Source organism: Hypanus sabinus, chromosome 22 (genome assembly GCF_030144855.1).
Source record: "Hypanus sabinus isolate sHypSab1 chromosome 22, sHypSab1.hap1, whole genome shotgun sequence".
NCBI classification, from domain to species: Eukaryota; Metazoa; Chordata; class Chondrichthyes; order Myliobatiformes; family Dasyatidae; genus Hypanus; species Hypanus sabinus.
In genome coordinates this window covers 57,070,345-57,091,097 of record NC_082727.1, presented here as the reverse complement: position 1 = coordinate 57,091,097, position 20,753 = coordinate 57,070,345, and the positions used below count along the sequence as shown (strand labels likewise).

The following is a 20,753-nucleotide window of genomic DNA, read 5'->3' as shown; positions in this document are numbered from 1 at the left end:
AACAGAGGACGATTGATCCAGATTAGGATCTAACCAACAGTTGAAGTCACCACCCAGTATAAGAGAGTATGAGTTTAATCTGGTAGTGAGGAAAAAAAAACGTTCAAAAAATTTAATATCATCAAAGTTGGGGGCATACAGGTTTGCTAGTACAACTTTAGTGTTGTATAGTTTACCAGAAACAATAATAAAACGGCCATTTGTATCAGATATTTTATTATGTTCAAAAGGAATATTTGAGTTAATAAGAATGGAGAGTCCCCTAGCTTTAGCGGCAAAGGATGAATGAAAATGCTGACCTGCCACTTTGACAGAAGCCGGGAGTTATCAAAACAACGAATATGAGTTTCTTGAAGGAAAGCAATATCAGCTTTGAGTTTTTTAATATGTGAGAATACCTTCCTCCTTTTGACAGGGTGATTCAATCCCTTTACATTCCAGCTCACGAATTTAAGTGCACTAGCCATTATCAATTACTAATGCATAAAAGGCAGCAGGCATATAAAAAGTCAAGCAATACAATAGCAGTCTGGGAGCAGAAATGTAAACATAGATTCGTGAAATCAAAACATAAACATGTCCTGAGCAATAAAGACAAACAATAAATACAGTGAGTGATGTTGGAACTGGAAAATCCACCCCACCCACACAACCCAACACTAGACAGCTACCAAAAAAAGCTGCTAGCTCTACCAAAAAAATTAACCCAAATATAACTTCCAGATCTGTGTCATTAACAGCAGTTCCATATAAATACTATAGCAAATAGTAACTAGTTTATGCACTAGAAAACATAACTACAAATTGGAACATCTTCTGCAGAAATATAAAACTTAATACAGAGAAAATTGGAAGTAAACCAAAACTAACTTACCCGTGAAAAATTATGGAAGAATGAAGTAAGAGAAAGAGGAAAAAAAAGGGAGGAAGGGGAAAATTATAGATTCAAGAAGAGTACTTATCAACCATTTACAGAGGAAAAAAAAATCAAAGGTTAAAAAAAAGGTGAAAAAAAATAATAAATAAAAAAATAGAAAATAATCAGCAGTTAAGCTGTGAACCAACAAACAAGGAGGCCTTCAATAAAGACTTCAAACCTCCAAAACAAGTTAGAGTCAATTGTAGAACTTTGTAGATAAAGTTATACAAGAATAAAATAGATTACACAAGTGCTATTTAAATGTCCATAGGGAAACATTAAGCACAGAATGTCTATTTAAAAAAGACACACCAAATCCAGGGAGAGATTGTCAACAGCCCTTAGAGTTTCAATAAATAATGTCTGAGTGATTCAAGTAAAGTCTGAGTACAGAAAAAAGTAATTTTACTACGAGAAGTACTTATCCACCATTTTAGGAGGTCCGATCGGGTTCCGAAGATGGCTGGATAGCCGGAAGAGTTGCAACAAATGCCTCAGCCTCCTTCACTGACTTAAACCACTTATATTTTCCAGTATTAAGCGTGATTCATAAATCGGCAAGAATGCGAAGAGAGGATTTAAAGCCACGATCAAAAAGCACTTTCATTACGCCTTTAAACTCAGCGCGCATCTTTAAGGTCTGGGGTGCAAAATCTTCAACAAAGTGAATGATTGTATTTTGGAAAGTAAAAGTACCTCTGCAACGTGCCTCCATAATCAGACGGTGTTTTACCTGGTATTGATGAAAGCACAAAATTACCGGTCGCAGGCGGGAGCCCAGAATTCCAGGGGTAACATAGACCCTATGAGCCCTTTCAAGCTCAGGCGGGTTTGGAAGCAAATCTTTTCCGAATACCTCACAGAGAAACTCGGCGAAAAACTTGACGGTTGATCCCTGTTCGGTGGCCTCTGGCAACCCAAGAATTCGAAGGTTACAACGTCTACTGCGATTTTCGAGATCGACCATCTTGGAAAGGCGTTTATTATTTTTTTCTTCTAGGCTGGAACAGAGAGTCTCCAAGTATCGAACACGACTTTCTAAATCTTCAGAAGTCGAATCGATGCGAGATAAGTGTTCAGCATGTTCGTCCACTCTATCGTTGATCCGATCCAGTTTGGCTTCCAGCTGTTTGAAAGCGGTTCTAAATTCCTTTAAAATATCGTCTCGGTGCTGTTCCAACGCAGCGAGGGTCTCAGAAGGCAGAGCTGGAACTTCCTTTCTCCCGGTTTTATAACTCTTGCTAGACATTGTAAGGTAGATGTGTTCACAGGCAAGTAAAAGAAACCAAATAAAGTTCCTAATTAAGGTTTAAAAAATGGAGACATTTAGTGCAAAGATAGCGAAAATAACGGAACAAAAGTTTGGAGCAGCTAAGCAATCGCCATCTTACCAGAAGTCCCCCTGCCTCTCATAATTTTATATACTCTATCAGGTTACTCCTCAACCACTTCAGCAAGCCCAGTCTTTGCAATCTCTCCCCATAACTGAAGTCCTTCAATCCAGGTAACCTCCAGGTGCATCTTTCCAGCACCACCATATCCATCCTATAGTACAGCAACCAGAATTCCATACAGTACTTAAGTGGATGGTATTAATTTTGAACTTCTCTGGAAAATTATGAAGTCTTCATGTTTTTAAGCAGCTTGCTCTAGCAGTCTGTGTCAAATAGGGAAATGAGTCATTGATGTTTACAATATCCAGGCTGATTTATCTTTACTTTCAGCTGTGATTAAATAAGTTGCCTTTGCTTCAGAACAGGGACTTCCAACCTTTTTTATGCCACAGAGCCTTACGATTAACCGAGGGGTCCGTGGACCCCAGGTTGGGGACCCTTGCTCTAGAATGATAGCAACAATAATAAATGTTGCAATTGCTCGGATATTTTGTGTATTTCCAATCTGTGCTTCTGTTTGTGCCTGATATGCTGCTGAGGTTGGCATGCTTTGTGCTGTGGCACATCTGTGGAAGCTTTGCACTAATTTAGCCAGGATGCATTGATGAATCCATCTGGGCTGATGACCTACAAAAGCCAGCTGAGCTCTGCTGTCAACCAAGGCTGTGCTTTGATTTCAAGTCCCCTGACTAAGGCAGCTTGGCCCCCTCCAGTTATCAGATTACTGGGCTCTCTGCCAAAATGGATTTCACTTCTGTTGAAATTAATAAAAGAAGAGCATGTTGAATTAAAAAAAAATGCTGAACAGCCTGTATTAAAATGTATTCCTTTGTTTTCTACATCATGTAGTTTAACGACGAACTTGAGCCAAAGTTTGTTTGGCAGTTTTGGCACTGGTCTTGAATGTACTGGGAATGTGACTGATCTCAGTGGCTAACACTGGCGCAAGGACAAAGCGGAGACCAGTGTTTCTCCATCACTTTAAACTGACTCTCAAAGTGACCGTGCGTGACCCTGGCTGTCATTAAAATTAGCAAGGAGCAATGCCTCAAAAAGGTGGCATCCATCATTCAGGGCCCACATCACCCAGGACATGCCCTCTTCTCATTGCTACCATCAGGAAGGAGGTACAGAAGCCTGAAGAGAGACAATCAATGATTCAGGGACAGCTTCTTCCCCTCTGCCATCTGATTTCTGAATGGACAATGAACCCATGAACACTATCTCACATTTTTTCTCTTTTTGCACTATTTATTTAATTTAACTTAGAAAGTGTGCATGTGTGTGTATATATGTATAAATGTGTATGTGTTTTCTCTCTCTCCTCGCTGTCTCCTTGCTCTCTCTCTCTCCTCACTCTCTCACTCTCTCTGCTCACTCTCTCTCTCCTAACTCTCTCGCTCTCTCTCCTCACTCTCACCTTACTGCAATTTTCAGTTTTTATTATTGTGTATTACAATGTACTGTTGTTGCATAACAACAAATTTCATGACATATCCCAGTGATGTTAGATCTGATTCTGGCATCTGCCTGCCTGTCCAACAAGAGTCCCTTTAGTAACACAAGAACCTGAAGCCAGCAGTTCAGGAGAGAGCTGGGTTCCTTTGCCTATTTGGCCGATGGTGCTCATCACTCTTAGAATAAGTAGAGTTGATTTAATTTTAGTTTTATTTTATTTACCATTGGATACAGATATCTAATTTGAACCTGTGTGGAGTGTTTTCTCCCAGAGCTGAAGCTGAATAAATTCTGTGTTTGCAAAGCACTAATTGTTTACATTTGAAACTACTTATATTGATTAAAAAAATTGTTCCTTTTGCAGTCTCATTGATGCCACCCACAGAGATGTTGATGTACTGCTTCTCCTTTCCAATTGTGCCTACTATGTTGCATAGTAAGTTGATGTCTCATTTGTTTGAATTTGTTCACTGCTTCCAAAGACTTAAACTGATAATATCCACAGGCATTTTGTTTCCTAACTCGCCAACAAGTGATTTTTGTGAAACAGTCACTCGTACTTTGCTTGGCTTCTGATTGGGCACTTGATCTTTCTCGGCAGCTATGATGATGAAGTTGACAAAGTGAATCAGTATCAGCGACTCAACTTGGAAGATTTGGAGAGGATTGAAATCGGTATGTTTGTTTTGTTTCTGGTGGTTGATTCTCATTGGTGTCTTTTGTAATGGAAGAGCAGTATTTGGCAGTTTTCAGTACCTGGACTCCCTTCCAACTTCAAGTAGCTTAACACTCTAACATTGATCGAAAAGCAGAGAGAGCGGGGTTAGTATAAGATTTGTGTAAATGTGTTTTCATCATCATGTAGAGTAAAAATGCTAAAGGATCTGATCTCTGTGCCTGTTGGTGCTTGTAGTCGAAGAGTTTTACAGCATAGAAACCACCCCTTCTGCCCACTGCATGCCATGTTGACCATCATGCCTATCCACACTAATGCCACTTGCCTGCATGAATTCTTTAAGCCCTATTCATTTCTAGTATCCGTCAGATGCCTCTTAAATGTTACTGTTCCTGTTTCCTCCACCTCTTCGGACAGCTCGTCCGAGAGACCACCTACGTTTTGTTTTTGTAAAGAGAAAAGACCCCTCAGATCCCCTATGAGTCTCCTCACTCTCACCTGAAGATGAAGTTTTAGACATTCTCTCCCCCCATTAGCTGTAATGCCTAGTTTTATGCACCTGTGTCATGCCTCCCATTGGGCTTCAACACTCTAGGTCAGTGGTTCCCACTCTGGACTCCACAGACCCCTTGCTTAATAATATTGGTCCAGCTCATAAAAAAAGGTTGGGAACCCCTTCTCTAGGGGAAGCAGTCCCAGCCTGTACAAGCTCTCCTTATTGACTCCAGCCCTCCATCCTCTGACATCCTTGCAAGCCTTTTCTACACAGTCTCTTGCTTAATTATATCTTCCCTGTGCTGGGACAACCAGAAATGCACACTACAAGTCAAGTGCAGCCTGACCAACATTCTCTACAACTGTAAATTGACAGCCCTTCATTTGAGCTAGTTCCTTGCTGAGGTAGAGATGTTATATACCTACCTCATCACCTTGTCCACCCATGTTCCTCCGACTCTGAATAATCACCCTCCCCCGCTCCCCCTCCCCCTCCAAGTTCAGTGTCCCGCCATTTACTTTGCACGCTTTGCACTATGTTAGGTTCTCAGTGTTTTTCACTGCATTTGTCCAAGTTAAATTCCATCTGCCGTTTCTTTGCCCACTTTCCCAGTTGATCAGTATCTGCTTGTAACCAAGAAAGGTATGCTCCTTGGGAGGTGTCCTGATGAAGTGTCTCAGTCCGAAATGTTGACTGTTCATTCATTTTCCTAGGCGCTGCCTGACCCGCTGAGTTTCTCCAGCATTTTGTGTGTTTTTATGGGGAAGTAGTGCAAGGAGAGTGTTGGAGATAGAGAAAACAGACTGAGGAGTCTCCAAAGAAATAGTCTTTTGGGAATGGTGAAAAGATGGGAAGATGAATTTGGTAGTGGGCCTCATTGTGAAAGACTATCTGAATGCGGAGGCTGATGGGCTGTAGCGTGGAGATGAGGGGAAACTGTACCCTTGCTTCATGCAGGAAACACAGAATGTTGTTCAGGACAGTGTCAACTTCGTTAACGGTGGCCTCCCTCGTCCATTGTTGACATCCCTTCTTCCCTCCATTGATAGATCAGGTACTGTAGAACTTCCCATTTTAATCGGGGGCCAGGGTGGTGGCGTTAAGCTAAGAAGTCTGTGAGTGCATTCTGCAAAAGAATTGAGTTTTGTAAATAATTGTAATCTGTAGTGATGTGAATAATAGTTTCTTCTATACAAAGGACCAGAGCCAACTTTATTTGGGAAACCCAAGTTTAACTGTATGAGACTCCATTACAAACACAACGGAAATAGCGGATACTTTCATACATTGAGAGCTGTGACTCGAAACCCTGAGGAGGATGGGAAAGGTAAAGAAACCTCTTGCATACAATAATTGCTGCACAATTGGTTTAGTTGTTTCATTGTCAAAGTGGCAGCCGTATGTGAGGACATGTTTTTTTTTACTGCCACTTACACCGCTGGTGTTTAGAACAGCAATGAAGGTCCTTCATCTCTGTCTGTCCTTGTCCACTCAGATGTCGAAGGATTCTTCATTCCTGCCTCTGTAACAGCTTTGTTTACCAGTCAGGATTATTAGCCCTGAACTGAACCCCCAAACTTGGATGAACCAGAGCACCACTCTTAGTCTGGTCTCTACCCTTCGACCAGTTTGGCATGGCTGACCCTACCAAGAGCCAAAACATAAAGCCCTGACTCCAGTCAACATAGCTCTCCTGATCACTGAGGCACGCAAGCCTCCGAACCTCCGAACCGTGATAAGGTTGTGGTCCTCTTGGAGGTGTGGAGTTATGTGGATGGATGTAAATTAACTGTTTTGTTCACTGTACCTAATTACACACTTTTATCTGCAAGGTTAAGTATTACAATAAGTACTTCTGGCATTTTGAATTTAAAATCAGTACTGCTCAAAGTGCAGCTAGGGACAATTCTACTGTCGGTACATACCGATGTTCTGTATTCAGGACAATTCTACTGTTGTTACGTACCAATGTTCTGTATTCAGAAGTTTTTTTATAGGCATGCTTGAGATCCATAGGGTTAGATGTCTATGAGGGCCTTGGCTGATAATCACTGAGAATGTTGTTTTCTCAGTGAGCCTAAATTAACAAATGCTTGATATTAAGTTGCAAGTGTATTTTAAAACCGGAGTTTGGGTTAAGAACAACTTTTGTTGCTGCTGATAGCCTCATTCATTCCGGTGATGCGCATAACTCTGGACTGGTTGCATTCTTGCTCTTTAGATCTAAACTTCATGTCTTCACAATCTCTTGTGCAAAGGGAGCAGGTCTAGACTGCCAGCACTGAGTTAGTTCCCCTCTCCCTGGACGTGTCAACATTTGGACATGTTCTTGGGAGTCAGTCGTAAAAGTCAAGGACCCATCTGCCCTCCAACTTGCCTTTTAGAATGACATCAGGAGTGAGAGAGTCCATTTAAATCTTTCATCTGTGCAGGCTAATCAGATCACATAGATAGTTTCCTTTCCAGTGTTTTTATATGAACGTGATTCCTGGGGCTGTGCTAAGGGAAGGAAGGGAAAAGCTGTCCTTGCGGTCTGTGGGTGGAGGCTTTTAACAAAAAGCATCAGAATTTTTTTTCTCATACCTATGTGTCCATGCATGATCTGTTTTTATGCATGGTGTGGCAGTGGTGTCATGTTCTTGTTGCTGTTTGTGCAATCTTTTATTAACATGTGAGGGGGAGGTTGACGATCGTGTTGCTGTTTGTGCGATCTTTTAGTAACGTGTGAGGGGGAGGTTGATGATCGTGTTGCTGTTTGTGCGATCTTTTATTAACAGGTGAGGGGGAGGTTGATGATCGTGTTGCTGTTTGTGCGATCTTTTAGTAACGTGTGAGGGGGAGGTTGATGATCGTGTTGCTGTTTGTGCGATCTTTTTGGTGTGGGGGTGGGGGAGGGAGTTGATGTATATCTTTGAACAGCCTTCCTGGTTTTCTTTCTTTCTGTGTTTCGTGGCTGTCTGGACAAGACGAGTCTCGGAGTTGTATACTGCATACATGCTTTGACAATAGTTGAACCTTTGAACATTGGATGAAGTCAAGATCAATCCTGGCTACATAAAGTAGATTGCCAAAACATTATGGAAGAAACGTGAGAAGCAGCAATTATGCGTGATTGATTGGAATGGGTTGATTAATTCCAGAGAGGAGTGAAAAGTTTTTGGTTGTAAGCCATCCAGGCATAAGTAGATTAAAGTAATAAACGGGAAGACAATGCAGAATATGGTGCTACTGAGAAAATGCCACGCAGATACATTGATGCTTACGATTAATCTGCAAATGCTGAGGAAAGAAATTGACTCCAGTTTCTCCCCTGAAATAATTAAATGTTCATACTATGATTTCTACTGTTTTCCCTCGAGACCTCAACTAGCTCATCCAGTGAAATGCCAAAGAGTAGAGATGAGCAGAGCTCTGATAAAAGTTCGCATTCCCTTCCTCTATTCCCCACTCAGCAATTTACCTCTTCTCAGCTGCATATAACGTCCCCCAGGTCCCCTCCTCTTTCCCTTTCTCCTATCAGATTCCTTCTTCTCCAGCCCTTGCCATTTCCTACACACCTGGCTTCACCTGTGATGTTCCAGCTAGCCTCCTTCCCCCCACCTACCCACCTTTTTATCGTGGGGTCTTCCCTCCTTTTTCTCAGTCCTGAAGAAGGGACTTGGCTGGAAACATTGACCATGTATTCATTTCTGTAGATGCTCCCAGACCTGCTGAGTTCCTCCAGCATTTTGAACGTGTTGCTTTAGATGAGCAGTGTCTAACTCTGATTTCCCACGTGCATCTACCCTGTTGTGCCAGTTTGGAATTTCTCACTGCTTAGAGTGGATGTATAAATGATATGGAAAGGCTCCACTGAGCTTTGGAATTTCTGAGCAAGAGATCAATGCCTTCAGAAATAACATGATAATGCTAATTGTCCCTTCTTAATTGGTTTGCAGACACACTTCAGTGCATTGCAGAGATGCTTCAGCTTACCAAACAGGGCTTGGGAATAGATGTGCCAATTCTGGAGAAGAAATTGGAGAGGTAAGGTGTTTGCTAAGTTGCCTGCATGATTGGACAGAATTGCAAATGGACAATGGGCTCACTTGAAATGCTTCTCTGTTCTTGGCCTCATCAATGCTAATTATGGACTTTCAGAAGCCCACTGTTAGGGGTGGCATGGTAGTGTAGTGGTTAGCACAACCGCTTACAGTACCAGCAACCTGGGTTCAATTCCTGCTGCTGCCTAGAAGGATTTTGTACATTTTCTTTAAAACACATTGGTTTCCTCTGGGTCCTCCCGCAGTAAGTTGGTTAGGCTTGGGTAAAATCAGGTTGCTGGGTGTTGCAGTTCAAGGGCCAGAAGGCCTGTTCCGCGCTGTATCTCAATAAATAAATATCCTTGATAGGAAATATGTACTTTCTGAGAAAAAGGATTTTATTTTGTTTTGGAAAGTGAACCTGAATATTGAAGCTATACATTACATTATTCCCCTCAAGATTTTAAAACTCCAAGTAATTAATATCAATATGAGTTATCATTCATTATTATTTTGAGTATTTTTCTTAATAACTATCATGCTAAAATTATTGTGTCCTATGCTAGTGCATTGTTGGTCCCCATGGTAATGAGCATGAGCCTTCTGTAACTGTTCTTCTGCTCATTGGAACCACTATTTACTGAAGCCAAACCTTCCTGTAACAGTGAAACTTTCATATCTCGATCTAACTGATCAGTCCTACATCATACTTGTCCCATTTTTGTGAATATCTGGTATTTTCTTTCATGAGGCATAATACTTGGTCTCTACTGGGTGATACCCAAGACCACACTAAGCGTATAACCTTTGGGTTCTCACTTTGCCCTTTAGCCATACTTTCAGTTTGGATTTGACTTTGTCATCTTAAAATGTGTTGATTTTTTTTCAGCAATTCAAATACATGGCCACATTGATTTTTCACTCATCTTTCCAAATCACAGAACTTGTTAACCTGTTTTCAACTTCCTGTCAATCCCTTCGGTTGCCTGTCGTTTTCGTATGCAAATTGCTTACATGATCGATACACAAGTGGCTTTGTTGGATTTCTGGAACATGCCACTACCCGTGAATTCGAAGGGTCCTCTTTAACCTGATAGGTGGCAGGGTGGAGACAGGGCTTTACCAAAGGAGGTGTAAGGCACTCCTTTTCTCCAATAGCCTGCAGATCACTTGGGATGGGTGTAGCAGTTGCTTACCCCTGATCAGGGTCACGTGGAGCCATGGAGGTAGGTGAGCTTGGTCGTCTGAGCAGCCGGTTCTGTTCACAGATCCTGGTTATGTGCCAGACAGACAATGCTGGGGTCATCTGTCCAGTAAAGACACTGCCCAAAAAAAGGCAATGGCAAAGTCCTTCTGTAGAAAAATTAGCCGAGAACAATCATGGTGAAAGACCATGATCATCCACATCATACAACACGGCACATGATGATGATTTTAACTTGACCTTCTGTTATCACTGTTCCTATGTCTGCATGCCCTTCATTGCTTAGTTTTTAATGCCTATGTTGTTCTATCAAGCTCTGAAAATTTTTTTGTCTACAACATTGTCCATGGTCATGCTCGCCATTTAGTTTGCAAACATGAGGAAATCTACAGATGCTGGAAATTCAAACAACACACACAAAATGCTGGTGGAACACAGCAGGCCAGGCAGCATCTGTAGGGAGAAGCGCTGTCGACGTTTCGGGCTGAGACCCTTCATCAAGACTAGTCTGCTGCCTGGCCTGCTGTGTTCCACCAGCATTTTGTGTGTGTTGTTATTTAGTTTGCAAGTTTGCTTCTGGGAGGATGAAAGAGCTTCAACACTCTCGGAAATAAAAAGCAGAATGCTGTGCCTTCAGGAAGCCCTGCTCTTTGGTGAAAGCTGTGCTGGCCCCTGGCTGCAGGAAAGGCAGTAGAAATGAAGGCCGTTGCTTTGCTGTTGATAGTGCATGGGAGGAGGGAGGAGAGGGACTTTGAGGTTCTAATGCTTGTACTGTTAGTCATTCTTTGGGAACACTCTTCTGTTTCTGTGGACGGAACAAAATTTCGGGATGTATATTGTATACATTTCTCTGATATTAAGTGGAACTATTGAGAATTAGGATCCCCTGAGACTGTAATAATATTGATATGATGCACCGATGAATTGCTCACCTCCCAGTGTGGAAGGTTTATGGACTGCAAGGACTTGTCAGGGAATATTACATAAAATAGAGAATTGGAAGTTATTAAGTTTACAAAGTGAGTTGATTGAAACTTTGAAGATATTAATACAAATAATAGGTGTATAGGACATCATTCCCGTAGGTTGGGCAAGCAAAGACTAATGGAATTTTATGTAGAGATACAGCGTGGAACAGTCTCTACCTGACCTTCGAGCCACAATGCCCAGCAGCTCACTGATTTCACCCGAGCCTAATCACGGGACAGTTTACAATGACCAATTAACCTCCTACTCGGTATGTCTTTGGAATGTGGGAGAAAACCAGAGCATCCGGAAGAAACCCACACACTCATGGGAAGGAATGTGAAAACTTGCTTACAGAGGACGCTGCAATTGAACTTCAGCACCCTGAGCTGTAATAACAGGGCTCTAACCGCAATGATACCATGCCAGGTCCTTCAGAATTCAGTCAGGAAATAGGCCTACTCAGCAAAGTTACACAAAATTTAAAATTCTTGTGTCAGCGACAATTGTTACGATATTTGATAAACTTAAATCAGAGGTTGACATATTTCTAAACTAGAGGGTTGAGCAACATGGGTGAAGAGCTGTTAGATCTGAAACCAGCCATTTTTGTATTCCTGTTTTCTGTGGCATATAATCCAGGGTAACTTATCTGTCCATATCATCAATTCTTAGTCCATTTAGAAAACCCAAACATAATTCTCAAAGTCTGTGTTGATTTTGTTGTGTTTTGGTGCCTTAGTTGCAAGAAGAAAATATTAATTGTGGTGCTTAATGGCAGCGTCACTGCCAATTAATTACACAGATGGGAAACTAAAGTTCTCGAAAGTTTCACAGTAGTTGGTAGGGCCACAATTGGTGATGGCAATTGATACTGAAATTTCCTCAAAGTTGTACTATCTTATCTTTGAATGTAAAATTCAGTACAAAGAGCCTTGGTTAAATGCAAAACTGGGCTCAAGGTACACTTTGTATTTATAACAATAGGGAACAGGCTTAGTTTTCAAACCATCTTTGCTGTGAGGTGAATTCAAGTGCTTGAAAGACTTTGGTGCAACTTGATCCAAAGATGATGTGGTGGAGTGTTTCCCTGGGGATCATGGCTGCTTTTAATACCAAACGCAAAGTGTTAGATTAATTTTTTTATTCTTTGGGTACTTTTTGCTTGGAACACTATTTTAATGACCAAATTTCTTCAAAGCACTTTGTAATGTGCAATAGGGATTGGAATTATTTTTTTTAATGTCACGTGTTCTAAGATACAGATCACTTCGAACAGCAGGTACATTGTGGGAAGGTATTGTGTTGCAGTTATAGAGGCAGTCCTGGTACACAATAAGGTACAAGGGGTATGAGGCAAATTAAGGTCGAGAGTTCATTTTTAACATACAAGAGATACCTGTAACAGAAGCAGCAAAGTTGATCTTGAACCTTCAAGCTTTTGTATCTTCTGTCTGATGGAATGGGAGAGAAGAGAGAACATCCAAGGTAAAAATAGTCTTTGATTATGCTGGCAGGTTTTCAGAAACAGCGAGGTGTAGACACTATGGGGATAGGGTGGGAGAGGAGGCTAGTTTTTGAAATGGACAAAGCTGTGTAAAATCTGCTGAAATTTTAATCTTGTCGAGAGAACTTGTAATGTTTGGATCTGTAATATAACAACCGTATATACTAAGATGCCCTTCATCTTTCTAAATCAGGGGTTCCCAACCTTTTTTATGCCATGGACCAATGCCATAAAGCAAATAGTCCACGGACCCCAGGTTGGGAATTCCTGTTCTAAAGGAATGGTGGCCCCTGTCAGTGATAGGATTGCTACTTTGTACACGATGCACAGTAGAATGATCAGAAGATAACATTTTCAGCTTTTAGAATAAGTTCATGCAAGATCGACGACTGAAGATTGTCATTCTAACAAACCATGCAGTTCCTGCAGTAATGAGTTGAGAGCTGTTAAAATAGACATGACTGCCATCTACTGATCCTGTTATCTAATCCGTGGTTTCTACTGTTGTGGAAGAATGACAGCAACTGAGTCATTGTGATTTGGGCGAGACTCAAGCGCCACTTTTAGAGACACAGGAGCAGAATAGGCCATTCATCTGATCGAGTCTGCTCCACCATTTCATCATGCTGGTCCAGGTCCATTTCCCTCTCTACCCCGTTTTCCTGTCTTCTCCCCATAACCTTTAACATCCTGACTAATCAAGAATTTATCAACCTCTGCTTTAAATACACCCAATGACCTGACCTCCACAGCCATCTGAGGCAATGAATTCCATGGATTTACTGAAGAAATTCCTCTTCACCTCCATTCTAAATGAAGATCCCTCTTTTCTGAGGTTGTGCCCTCTGATCCAAGACTCCTCCACTATAAGAATCATCCACTCCACATCCACTCTAGCTAGGCCTTTCAATATTTGATAGGTTTCAATGAGATTCCCCCCCCCCCCACATTCTTCTAAATTCCTGTAAGTAAAGGCTCAGAGCCATTAATCGCCTATCATATGATAAACTTTTCAATCCCAGAATCATTTTCATGAACCTCCTTTGAAGCCTCTCCAATGTCAACACATCTTATAAATGTAATCATGATTTAGTGCCGCTAGTTATCACGCCGGGTAATTAATTACATGGAGCAGTTAATCTAGGAAAGCCACCGTGAGATGTGTAAAATGCATCTCAGTTCAGTACCTCCCCAGATCGAGGTCCAACAATCTGTCATCAAGTTTAAGTTCCACAACCTTTCTTGCGAAGTTTTTCTAAGTATATTTCATTTTGAAGATTCTCATGAATGTAATCAATGTGTTCTCAAATTCTTGTCTGATGTATTGGGAGGTCATCTTGCTCTATGCGTGTATGTTGACTTACAGAGCAATCCTATTAGTCCCATCTCCTCACTAATTTCCCTGCAATCAGTTCATTCTCTTACCCATCAGACTGTCCTACCACCCACCTACAGCAGAGACCATCCAGTGAACCCATCAACCTGAAGGAGAAGCACCCAAGGGAGGTCAGGTTCCTGGGCGTCAACATCTCAGAAGATCTATCCTGGGTCTAACCTATTGATCCAGTCATAAAGATGGCACGTTGGCAGCTCTACTTAATTAGGAGTTTGAAGAGATTTGGTATAGTATGTCATCAAAGTTGCTAGCAAGTTCCTACTGACGTACAGTGAAGAGCATTCTGACTGGTTACGCCACCACCTGGTACAGGCGGCTCAAATGGGGTTCCCAACTTTTTCATGCCTGGACCAACACCGTTATGCAAGAAGTCCGCGGATCCCAGTTTGGGAACCCTTGCCCTAATGCATAGTAGGTGTAGACGGTTGGAGACTCAGCTAGCTCCATCATCCACAATATTGAGGACAGCTTCAGTATGCAGAGCCTCAAGAAGATAGCAAAGGACCCTCACCATCTGCTACATGCCATCTTGTTACTACCACTGGGGGAGGCTGGGAGGTATGGGAGCCTGAAGACCCACACTCATCATTTTAAGTGCAGCTTCTTCCGCTCCACTAACAATTGCTGACTATGAATGCTGTCTGGTTTATTCCTCTCTCTCACTGTTTATTTTTTGTAGTTTATGGTATATTTTATATCTTGCACTGTACTGTTGATGCAAAACCACAAATTTCACGACATGTGTTGGTGATAACAAACTTGTTTCAGAAGTGCAAACCCAGAGAGCACCGGAGGTCAGTTGAAGCCGCTGAAATTTTTTCCTCATGTAGCTGCCATGATTGCTGAACTCTGCAGCATTCACACCTCGTTTTAATTAGGTACTTCACAGCGTTGTGAACAAACAACATTTGACACATTTACATAAGAGGATTAAATGAAACTGAAAATATGGATGAAGAGCAATGTTTTAGAGAGGTTCTAAAGAGGTACAATGTGTTGGAGAGCGAAATCTAGAACTGAGAAGTTTAGCAAATGAAGCATAACCACCAGTGACAGGGTGAATGGTATTAGGGATGCTTCTGAAGGCAGAGGTGATGCAGTTATTTTGGCTGGAAGAAATGGTTGGTTTACAGCTAACAGAGAGAATGAGAAACAAGGCAGGGAGGAATCCGAGTACAAAGATCGTTTGCTTAGTCAGGAGTTAGCTGGCATAAGGGATTGGTGAACCACGGAGGAGTTGGCTGTGGAGCTTTCTAGAACTTTAGATTTATCTTTGTCAGGATTTCCCTGGAATAATGTGGCAGTGAGCTCCAAGAGCAGCGTTTGGTACTGTGATGGCGGTGGAATCATTCATCGTGCAAATGTTATCAGAAACGTGCCTCAGAAGTAAATATAATGCTGTAATTGAACAATTGTAATTTATGACCCTCATTGCCCCCCATAATCATTGTTCAAAAGGAATAGTTACACTTTCCACATGTATTATCAAAGGACTTCTTTTAAATTGGCATATAGAGCTTGAAAATGTTTCACAATTGAATTGGGCATCACCTTAGATTTGGTCCTAAGTGTGTGAGCCATGAAATTGCTGTTACAGGGGAAGTTCGTTGGGTGTGAATGAAGTTGGGGAGAGGAAGGTGAACATCTTTCTCAGTAGAAGTGGATCTGGTTCGGAAATGCTTTAAGTTTCCAACAGGGCTGCATTTGAACCCTTCTGCATTATGAAGTATAGTTGTAATACTGATATTTAGTTCCAGTTGCTCCCTGTTGTCAGAGTGAGATGTTTCCTTGGCAAAGTGTTTTTGGACAATTTTGGTTAAAATTGACACCTTACTGGTGAAGCATCTCAAGAAAGTGTCTGGATTCCAAGTTGATCATGATCAGTTGCATTCATGCCTCAATTGAAAACAGCTCAATTAAGCATTTCTTACAAGTTGTTGCAGTAATTTCATCCAGCTCACAGATGCAAAAGGTTGGACAGCAATACAGCAAATTTGGGGACCACTTTGTCGAGCACCTTTACATCATCTGCCAAAAAGTGGAACTTCCTTGTGGCCAAGCATTTTAATTCCAATTCCTGTTCTGACATATCGGTCCATGGTCTCCTCTTGTGCCACAGTGAGGCCACCCTCGATGGAGGAGCAACACCTTATATTCTCTCTGGTACCCTCCAACCTGATGGCATTAAATATTGATTTCTCCTTATGGTTAAAAAAATTCCCTCCCCCCTCCCCTCTTCTGTTTCCCAGACTAGCCTCTTCTTTCCTGCATCTTGTCTCTTCTCACCTGTCTATCACCTTCCCTGGGTCCCCTCCTGCTATGGTCCACTCTCCTCTCCTGGCAGATTACTTTTTCTCCACCCTTTACCTTACTTACTTACCCACCTGTCACCTTCTAGCTATCCTCCTTCCTCTCCCCCACATTTTTTATTCTGATGTCTTCTCCCTTCATTTCCAATCCTGTTGAAGGCTCTTGGCCCAAAACGTCGACTTAATTTCCATAGATACTGCCTGACCTGACGAGTTCCTCCAGCATTTTGTGTGTGTTGCTTTGGATTTCCAGCATCTGCAGAATTTCTCATGTTTATGATTTACTGTAAAAAGCATTAGGCTAGCATTTATGCTAGTTTACTCTGGGCTGTGAATAATGAAGCACTTAATCTTTCGAAGCAACTCCGAAGTAAAATCTTTCATGTTATTTTGCAGGAAGCGCAGTAAACCACATGAAGATATCCTTGGAATCCAATCCAAGAGTCAGGCTTCGAGCAGTACAAGCCTAACTCAAGGCAAGAACTTTCTCATCAACAAGTTTTCCTCCCTTAACCAGAAAGTCAAACAAACCAAATCCAATGTGACCATTGGAAATTTGCGCAAACTTGGCAACTTCTCAAAACCGGACATGAAGGTTAATTTCTTAAAACCAAATCTACGGGTGAATCTGTGGAAATCGGACAGCAGCCTGGGAAGCTCTGATTCCCCTGTACCAACCTCTAAAGATGAAACCGATTCTGACATTGAGATTTCTTCCGACACAGACTCCTATGAATCTGACGGCTTCATGTCCAATTCTAAATCGGATGAAGATGGCCAGCTGCCAGACTCTGAAGACGTAGGGCAGTGTGACTATGTGCTTCCCAGCTGTGGAATTGTCGCTACGGGACCTCGTTCACGTTTAGGCAGTCGGTCGCATTCAATTGGCAGCACAGATTTTAGTATACCACATAATACGTCAGAAATCTTCTTAACTCCGACCAATCCTGAGCACAAAGGTGAAGTTGTGATCAAGGTCCCGCCTTCGGACAAGGCACCAGTTGGTGATGAGGACATTCTTGTTGACTTCAGCACTCCCATTGATGCCTATTGTCACCAGTTTGCAGAAGACGCACAGCAGAAAACTCTGGAAGCTTCTATGGCAGATCAAATTTGCCAGGAGGAGCAACAAGACTCAAGCATTAGTGGTTTAGAAGCAACATCTAACACTGAACCAGATGTGATGAACGTGCATCTACCAAGGCCCTCTAAGTTGCCGGTCTCCTCAGCTAGCTCTGATCTCCTCTCAGTAGAACCACCGTATCCCGCTGTATTGATAGATGATAATCCTGCCTCTCTGCCTAATCAATCTGATGGGGAGGCCGGGTTACAAACGACTCCTTCCCAACCACAAGATTCCGGCAGCAGGGCTGTTTCGCCATTTGCTAAGATCCGAAGCTCGATGGTGCAAGTGGCGAATATGACCCAGGCAGGACTGATCCAGGGGGTAAACTTTGCTGTGGCAAAAGTCCAGCGAACCCCTGAAAATGTAACTGAGGGTCAACACCCCCAGCTGAAAGATATGTTTTCTCAGTGCCAGACAAGGATAATCCAGATTTAGCCATGGGTGGTCTCTGATCTGTGTAAGATTGACAGAGGGGAATACTTCTAAGTTATGATCCATGACCAGAGCCCCTTAAAACAGGAGTTCCCAACCTTTTTTATGCCATGGACTCCTACCATTGACCAAATGGTCCGTTACCATAAGGTTGGGGACCCCTGCCTTAAAATATACCTGCAGTCTTGTATGGAGTCTTCAGAAAATAATGTGGACTTTGAGGTTTTTGGATCATCTGGATCTTTTCGTGAAGCTACTGGAGCGCAAACTACTGAGCAGGCCCTTGTGCAATATTGATGATGGTGTTAGGTATTAGGCTGGTTGCAATACAAATCCAGTTAATGACATCTGGCTCAAACCTGCCTTGTTCCAGATGGTTTGGTCCAAGTCGTCTGGTGGTGTACACTCCATATACTGTACTCAAGCACATACCATTCCACACACTTTTGGAGTGCGCAGTGAAGCGTCACAATCTGTGGGGTAATGAGTTGCATTTTGCCCTGACTTGTTTTCACTACCAACTGTGGAAATTGCCTCCAATGTGTTCAAAACTGATTGAAAAGCTCTTTTTTTTAAAAAAGGAAAAAATCTTAAATCTATTTTCATTTTATGAAACAACACCCCTGTGCAGTGCAAGTCTATTTGAAGGGACTTGAATATCTCATGGTTATTCACGATTAAAAGTATTCTAGTAATTTGAACTACTGTATAAAAGTATTTTCCTGTCACCATAACCAGGGAGACAAGATCCTGGAAAGTTAAGATGAAAGTGGTGAAGGGGTTTGAAAGAAATTTGACTTGAATCTGATGTAGCATTAGTACAATCCTATAGACGGTGCCTGTGGTTTCTCCTAACTGTACTGTAGCTAGACTGTAAACGTAATACCTAAAGCAGGTTCCTAATTGTCTTAACTGTGCCCTGATATCAGCCTTCATGTTGCAGAGGATTTCTAGGTGAAAACTGTCCATTCCTGTAATAAAACACTTGGTATTGTAATTTAAATGTTTTAATGTGCTTATTTATTCATGTTTTGTCACAGTGTGGTTTCTTTGGTGTTTAAAATAATGCACATGCTACAAAATAGATTTGCTCCGGTGTATTTTGACAGGAGGGATGAACATTATTTTAATTAAAAAAGGTTGAAGCAAACACCCTGTTTTCTTTTTTTTTGAGTGTAGGTATTACAGCAAAAGCATTTTAGTTGATTCACAGCAATCACTGCCCCCGTCAGCCAAAATATTAATTGTTTTTTACAAAGCAACTGCTATGTTCTCCAATCATGGCAACAACAGTGCAGGCTGAGGCAGTTTTCTTGCAAATACCCTAAATGAGGCGAAGTAACAGCAGAACAAAGAGCAGCATCGTACATATTTCTGTGTTCAAAGTGAAAACTGTTGACCTTATTTCCTTTCTTTCCATGTGGGTAAGTTATTAAAATGTTTACTCACTGAAGGCCCTCAGTTGGTTGGGGTCAACCATGGATGTTACTCCCTAGCTGTCTGTGATACAGAAGTGAGGGCAGTACAATGTGGAGAGCAAGCTGATGCCCATGCAGCAGTCTTCCCCTCTCCAAACAACTGATGAACCCAAAGGAATGGCAGAGACTGAGACAGTTCGGCACCAGTGGCGTTGCAGGAGTTGCCAGTCAGTGGTGAACTCAACATAGGACTGCCTTAGGGGCTCGAGCTCTGGATTTTTCTTCAGGAGTTACTGCCAAAGCCTTTCCCATCAGTGGGTAAAGCTGCAAGATAGTGGAGGCTTGAGATCAGAGCTTTTCTCCTAGATGAGTTGCCAACCATGGCTGATGAGCCCCATCCACCCAAAGTTTTTTTTTACGCACCAGTAACGTGCTTTTGCCCCTTCTCCCGTCAGTACAAATTATTCTGTTGGGCTTAGTAGCTAAGCTGCACATGAAGGCCAGGAGCTGGGCTTGGTTGTCAGAGGCCATGAGACACAGGTCAGTAGGAACATTTACTAGTTAGTGGGAACTTGTCTCCACTACCCACCCACCCAAATCCCCTCCAGCTATGACAACCTAAGGAACCTTACTCACCTGCCCTTTTGAAATCACATGAATTGCAATAACAGCACTGAATTTGGTCATATAATACGACACTCGCACTGAGTTCAAGTGGAAGTAGTCATTGGAGAATGGGAGGATGAGGTCCAATGTCTGGAGTCAAAGGGGAAAAGAAGCCCCCAGAAGAGGGTAAATGATCCTTTCGGTCCAAATGTCATCTGCTGCTTCATTAACAATTGCTCTTTCTCTGTCAGTAGAAGTGTTCCTGTCCATCTGCTGCAAGTAATCCAATTATGTAATGGCATCCAAACTTAGACGGGTGAGTACTGAAAACCATTCATGCTAGGGCCAGCATCCCCCTCTCCTCCACACCATGAAGATTTGTCACAGGAAACTGGAACTTCCATTGAGTAAGCTACAACTGTTAAGTATCTGCCCACTGACAGCCCAAAGTCTTAAAGATAGGTCAGGGGTGCAGCTTTTCAGCATCCAATAGTTGTGCTATCCAGAACATTTTTTAATGAATGACTCCTCCATGAATTTAATGAATCATTTGTCCTAGTATAGCAGTGGCTACAGATCATCAGGACCCACAAGCAATTCACCATGACCTCCAATTCATCCCAATGTAATCTCTATTGGATATGACAGTACAACACATAAAGATGCCCTAAGACAATTTATAGGCTGAGCACGATGCCAAATCAATGAATTCCTTTTGCTCGCATGTGATCCAGATCCCTTCATTCCCTGCAACATTCATGTTCTCATTATACAACAACTGCATGTGTGTGAAGTCACATATCATTTGCTGTGATGAACTGAGA

At 42.1% G+C, this 20,753-nt stretch overlaps 1 protein-coding gene across 1 annotated transcript in view; it reads left to right on the top strand.

Annotated features, from left to right (window-relative positions):
• inpp5f (inositol polyphosphate-5-phosphatase F) overlaps window positions 1-19,055 on the top strand; it is a 249,684-nt gene extending 230,629 nt beyond the window's left edge. The window contains exons 16-20 of the mRNA XM_059947816.1: window positions 4,136-4,207; window positions 4,373-4,446; window positions 6,142-6,270; window positions 8,882-8,969; window positions 16,744-19,055. Of these exons, the coding sequence (XP_059803799.1) occupies window positions 4,136-4,207; window positions 4,373-4,446; window positions 6,142-6,270; window positions 8,882-8,969; window positions 16,744-17,908 (1,528 nt within the window). The 3' untranslated portion in view covers window positions 17,909-19,055. The remainder of the gene's footprint in view (window positions 1-4,135; window positions 4,208-4,372; window positions 4,447-6,141; window positions 6,271-8,881; window positions 8,970-16,743) is intronic.
• The last annotated feature ends 1,698 nt before the right edge of the window (window positions 19,056-20,753 follow it).